Here is a 5,000-nt window from a genome sequence, read left to right as displayed (position 1 = left end):
TCCGTTTCTCGCTCGAAGCGACGTCGACTACTGACACCATCGCCCGCGGGGGCAGCCCCACGACTTCCTCCCTTATCGTCGTCTCGCTGTTGCCGAGTGCGTCCACTGCTTCCACACTTTTCCCAACGCCTCCATGAAGACTGTCATCATCGATGCACGTACTCTGGGGGCTCTGCAGACGCAAAGAGGAGGAGGATGTGGGGGAAGGCCACAGAAAGGAAATGAAAACATGCGCGCAGAGAGAGGATCGCATGCGCGCAGCCGCAATAGAGATGCACACGCGTGCGCGTGTGGAAACCTGAGCTACCCCTCCTCCTCCGCCGGTCACCCGCGCCTAAGGTCAGGCACGCATCGTCCTGGACACCACTGAGCAGGACATTGGGGAGACAGTTTAGGGGGAGGGGAATATCACTGTCGCTCCAGAGGCCCGGGAGTGCGGAGGAACCGAGAGCAACAGAGACGAGTAAAAAGACCCCCAAAGAGGGTACTCGAAGCAGCCAGGCGTGCAGGGTCGCACTGAGGCACTTCACCGAGGTTAGTGTAAGCGGAGACAGGCATCGCCGGTCGCAGCAGCGGCAATGATTGCCATCACAGTATCGTGCGGTACGTGCCAGACGAATACAAGCCCGCTCAGGGAAAACAAAGGGAGGAGGAGGGAGAGAAGCCATGCAGCTGACTGTTTCCTCCGCGAAGCTGAGAGGCGAGGAGAGCCGATGAAATCAGCTATCATGCACAATGATGCGCTGATGCGCAAACCATCAAATCGCACTGCTCCACCTCTTCTTTTTGGACCCTCTCCCTCGTGGAGCCGTTTACCGGCCGCGTACAAGCACACGCGGCGAGCACCAACTCAACGCACGCACACACACAGACACACTAAGGGCCTGTCACAGGCCCATATCGCGTCGTGCGCAGCAGCGGTACACGCGCGCTGCAGCAACGGCGCCGGCTCATCCATCTGAGCTCAGCCGCTCGCCTCAAACGCTCCACACGCACCCGCCCCACAGCCGCCCCCGGCGGAGGCCTTCGTCACTCGCTGCACCCCTCTCGAGGTGTGCGGCTCAGGCACCGGCCACACCAGTGCGGGCAGTGGGGGGGCCGAGCAAGATGCGTTCGAGCCGCATCGGCACCCCGGCGGCCTCAGAGACGGCCGCGAGCCCGCTCGATGTCGCTGGTGGCTCAGAAGCAGCGCCATCCAAAACCTCAACGATGGCATCCGTCGCAGTACACCGCCCTCACCTCCCTGCGTCGTGTGCGCCCGAGGCTATGCGTCCCCACGAGAAGTCGTTCGGCGTCCCTACCGAGCGGAGTACTGGGCCCCGATACGGCGCACAGCTGCCCCGCCCCGCCCACCCCACCGCCATTAGGGTAATAGAAGCGTCGTCCATAGGGGAGGCGCTGGTCTGTCTACGCTTCTCAGTCCGAGGACGGGCACAAGGCACGTATGATAAACTCGCCCACGTACGCAGCGATGGAGCTGTCAGCAGACCGCATGCTGAGCGCCATCAGGGCCCCTCCCTTCATGTTCAGCGTCGCCTGGGCTAGCAGACGCACATGGCCGACTGTTTCGCAGTACAGAAGAAGCAGCAGCAGCCCCCTCTCCGTCACCTCGCGACGGTGGACCAAATTCAAACAGTGCACGCGCAGCAAGTTCGTCGTCAGCCGCGTTACGTCGCACTTGGGCTCGTGAAGCTGCGGCGGCATGTTCCACACGGAGTGGCCCAGCGCACGCCAGTGCTCAGCGAAGAAGTGCGGCTCGCATCCAGTCGCAGGGAGGAGAAGGTAGGCGGCCGGGATCGGTGGTGCGACGATGTAGCGAGTTCCGATAAACTCTAACTCGATGGCCACCTGCAGCTCCGCCATCGGCGCCTTTTGGTTGTTGCACGACACCAGCACACTCACCTCCGCCGGTTTGTCGTCGCACTCGAGGGACGTCGTGGGGAACACCTGCGCCACCCCGAGGCCGAACATGTTCCAGTTGATCTGCATCGTCAGTACGCGGGTGTGGCGCAGATAGTCTTCGCCAGCCACGAGGCGCAGGCGTGAACACAGGACCAGCTTCGAGCCCAACTGCGACCACATCATCTCCACCTGCACACCGTTACCTTGCGCGGGAGTCAGCACCGTTGAGAAGCTCGCGGCTGTGTCGCTTGAGGGCAACACCGCCTCCGCAGCGCCATCAGTGGTTGCCGGGGAAGCGTGCGCAGTCGAGACAGATACCGCTTTGGGAGCCACCAGTCTGTTGCTAATGCCATCGGTGTACCCATCGGCTCCATCGTTGTCGCTGTCTTCATGGCCCTCGGCGTCCTCGTCGTCGTAGACGCCCGTCAGGCACTTGGTGGAGCTGCCAATCACATTTTCTCCAATAAGCAGGCGGAGCGGCTTCGACGCAACAGAGGCAAGCGTGCCGAGCTCTTGCAGGCCACTGCTGCGGCCCGGCTGGTGGGAGGAGCGGTGCCCAAGAGCGTCCCAGCTGTTGGAGCCGAGCTTCACCCGCTCCGTAGCCGCGAGCATGCGCTTCGCCACGTCGGGATCAATGGTCATGAGGCGCCAGTAAAAGAAGGCGCGATCACGCAGGTCGGGGTAGAGCGAGTCCGTGCATGCGCTCAAAACCTTCTCGAGCATGGCCTGTGCTCCACTTGTGAGAGCGCTATTCCTGTCACTGTCCGGCGCTTCGTGAGCGCCGCGCAGGTGCAACTTCGCAAGTGCTGTCACGGTGGAATACTGCACGAGGCGCGGCTGCTCCATGAACTGGTTCACTAGCACCGAAAGGTACTCGGAGACAGACTCGGAGACACTGTCGGGGTACTCGCCGAGCACCCACGCCACCGCCGCCTTTGCCTCTGTGGTCTCCAGGATCGTCAGCGAGTCGCATAGGGGTGTAATGATACCAGTGAACTTGCCCGGGTAGCAGCGCAGCACCATCTGCACCACGACAACCGTGTTCTCCACAAGATGCGGCACACGCGAGGCAATAAGCTGCCCAAGCTGGTGCACACACTCCTCCGACAACTCCGGCAGCATTGTAGCCAGCACCCCGATGGCGTTAATGGCCGTGCGCACCAGCGCGACGTCTGACTCGCGGGTGTACACCATGAGCTCCTTCAGCACGCTCGCGCAGTTCTCGCGGTTGGCAAAGCGAACGAGGAGGCTCAACTTCTCCATCTTCACGTAAATGGGATCCTCGAACTTGACGAGGAACTTGCTGAGATGCGCAGTCAGGTATGGCATGAAGACTGGGGTCAAGAACTGCACGATATTGCGCAGCACCACGTACCGCATTTCGAACCGCGGCGCCTCGAGCAGCCCAACGAGAGGCTGAACAAGAGAAGTGGCGTAGCGCGCCAACAGCCGTGACTGTTCCGCCTCGGGGACGCGCAGATGGGATGAGGAAACCGCATGCAAAAAGAGCCCGACAACGCGAATCGCGCTCAGCACAATGATGGGGCTAGCGTACTGCATCAGTGGCAGCACAGCCTCCAGAGTATCCTCGCCGTCGGCGATGTACTGTCGGCAACGCGCGTCATCGTCGTCATCCTTGTGCGCAGCGGCGCCACTACGGCGCCGCTGCGCCGTCGAGATCGGGTCTGAGGTACTGAGGTTGCCAGTACTGGAGACGAAGGAGGTGCAGTTGCCACGGCGGCGGTGACGGCCGCCGCCCGCCTCATCGCTGTCACTCTCAGCGACGGCCTCGTGGCACTCCCACATCATCGAGATGGCGATACCCTCTAGCAGATACACTGTTGTCCACTCGTTGCCGTGGAGAAGCATCTCGATAAGATGCGAGCGGGCTTCCAGCAGCGCGCGCGTATACGAGACAGGCGCGTTTCGGTACTGCAGCTCCAGCATGGCCCGCACCGTAGATCCAACCACCGCGGCGTTCGTGTCCTTGAGCAACCCCTTCAGCTTGTCGAGCAAGTCCGAGTCAGCTGACACGTTCGGCGCCTGGGCGTACTGCTTCAGCACGCCCATTGCGGCGATGCGTCGCACGTACGCGGAGCTGTCCTCCAGACAGCGGTGGAGCGGACCGGTGTAAAAGTCGGCCATGACAGGAAGCTGAATATTCGTCATGGTGCGCAGGCCAGCGCCGCGGACAAGCGGCGAGTCATGCAGTGTGTCTTTCACAAATGTGCCAGCCTGCAGCACTGTACGCTCCGGCTGCTCACGGCTGTTCTCCACCAGATACAAGTAGGCCAGTCGCTTCATGGTGCTGTTTGTGCAGGATGTAAGCGCGGAGACTTCATTGAAAAGGCTCGACATGTCCTTGCCCATCGTCATGTACGCCACGACCTGATACAGGGCGGAGAGCTGACGTGGCTCGATTTGGCTCGCCAAGTCCTCCCTCATCATGGGGGCATCAAAGCCGCGCTTGAAATACGCCGCACCGGTGACAAACGCGGCTGGCATGGCGCTAACAGCGTTACGTTTGGTGTGATAGGGGTAACACGAAAAAAAAAGAGGAGACAACTTTAGTGCTTTTCAGCCCGACAACGCAGGTGAGGCGAGCAGCAATGCGCTGCGGCTGGTCGATGCAGACAAGGGACGGGCAGTGAGGGTTCGAGCAGCCAAAGCAACGCACCACAAGAGGAACGGGGGATAAGTAGCGGAAGATGAGATCAGCGGCAGCTGAACACTAGCACTTGCATGGGGTGGGAGCTGCGAGCGGAGATTGTGCGGCGAGCGCGGAAGTGCCAAGCAGGGAGCAGGCAAAAAAAAAACGAGAGCGAAGGTGGGCGAAAGAACGTGGACGAAAGGACCCAAAAGGCAACCAACGACACCGCCACTCAGCCGCAGTAGTCGCCACCTTTCGTAGAAGTCAAAACGGCTTGCATCAGAGAGAGAGGGGGAGAGACGGACGGCAGCAGTACCGCCGGGTGCAATCGTCGAACGGACTGGGCACGCCGAACCTTTTCCTTAGCGGCACCTTTGCAACGTTTCCTCCTACTTGGCACGCTTTCCCTTGAGTGGCTGAGCCTAAAGTGGGTCCACCAGCCGCTACA

At 61.2% G+C, this 5,000-nt stretch overlaps 2 protein-coding genes across 2 annotated transcripts in view; both read right to left on the bottom strand.

Moving 5' to 3' along the window:
- Positions 1–1,416: 1,416 nt before the first annotated feature.
- LSCM1_06606 (uncharacterized protein) lies at positions 1,417–4,407 on the bottom strand (the record flags this gene model as incomplete). Its single annotated transcript, XM_067324019.1, has 1 exon — positions 1,417–4,407. The coding sequence occupies one exon, from the start codon at positions 4,405–4,407 to the stop codon at positions 1,417–1,419; it is 2,991 nt and encodes a 996-aa protein (XP_067180560.1).
- Positions 4,408–4,995: 588 nt separating this feature from the next.
- The window catches only part of LSCM1_06605 (uncharacterized protein), a gene marked incomplete at both ends in the record, with an annotated part of 1,443 nt that continues 1,438 nt past the window's right edge, over positions 4,996–5,000 (bottom strand). Inside the window, one exon of the mRNA XM_067324018.1 lies at positions 4,996–5,000. This exon is cut by the window's right edge and continues 1,438 nt beyond it. Coding sequence (XP_067180559.1) covers positions 4,996–5,000 — 5 coding nt within the window.

This window comes from Leishmania martiniquensis, chromosome 11 (assembly GCF_017916325.1).
Source record: "Leishmania martiniquensis isolate LSCM1 chromosome 11, whole genome shotgun sequence".
Classification (NCBI taxonomy): domain Eukaryota; phylum Euglenozoa; class Kinetoplastea; order Trypanosomatida; family Trypanosomatidae; genus Leishmania; species Leishmania martiniquensis.
Note: the sequence above shows the minus strand (reverse complement) of the source record. Positions and strands in the feature narration are given on the sequence as shown.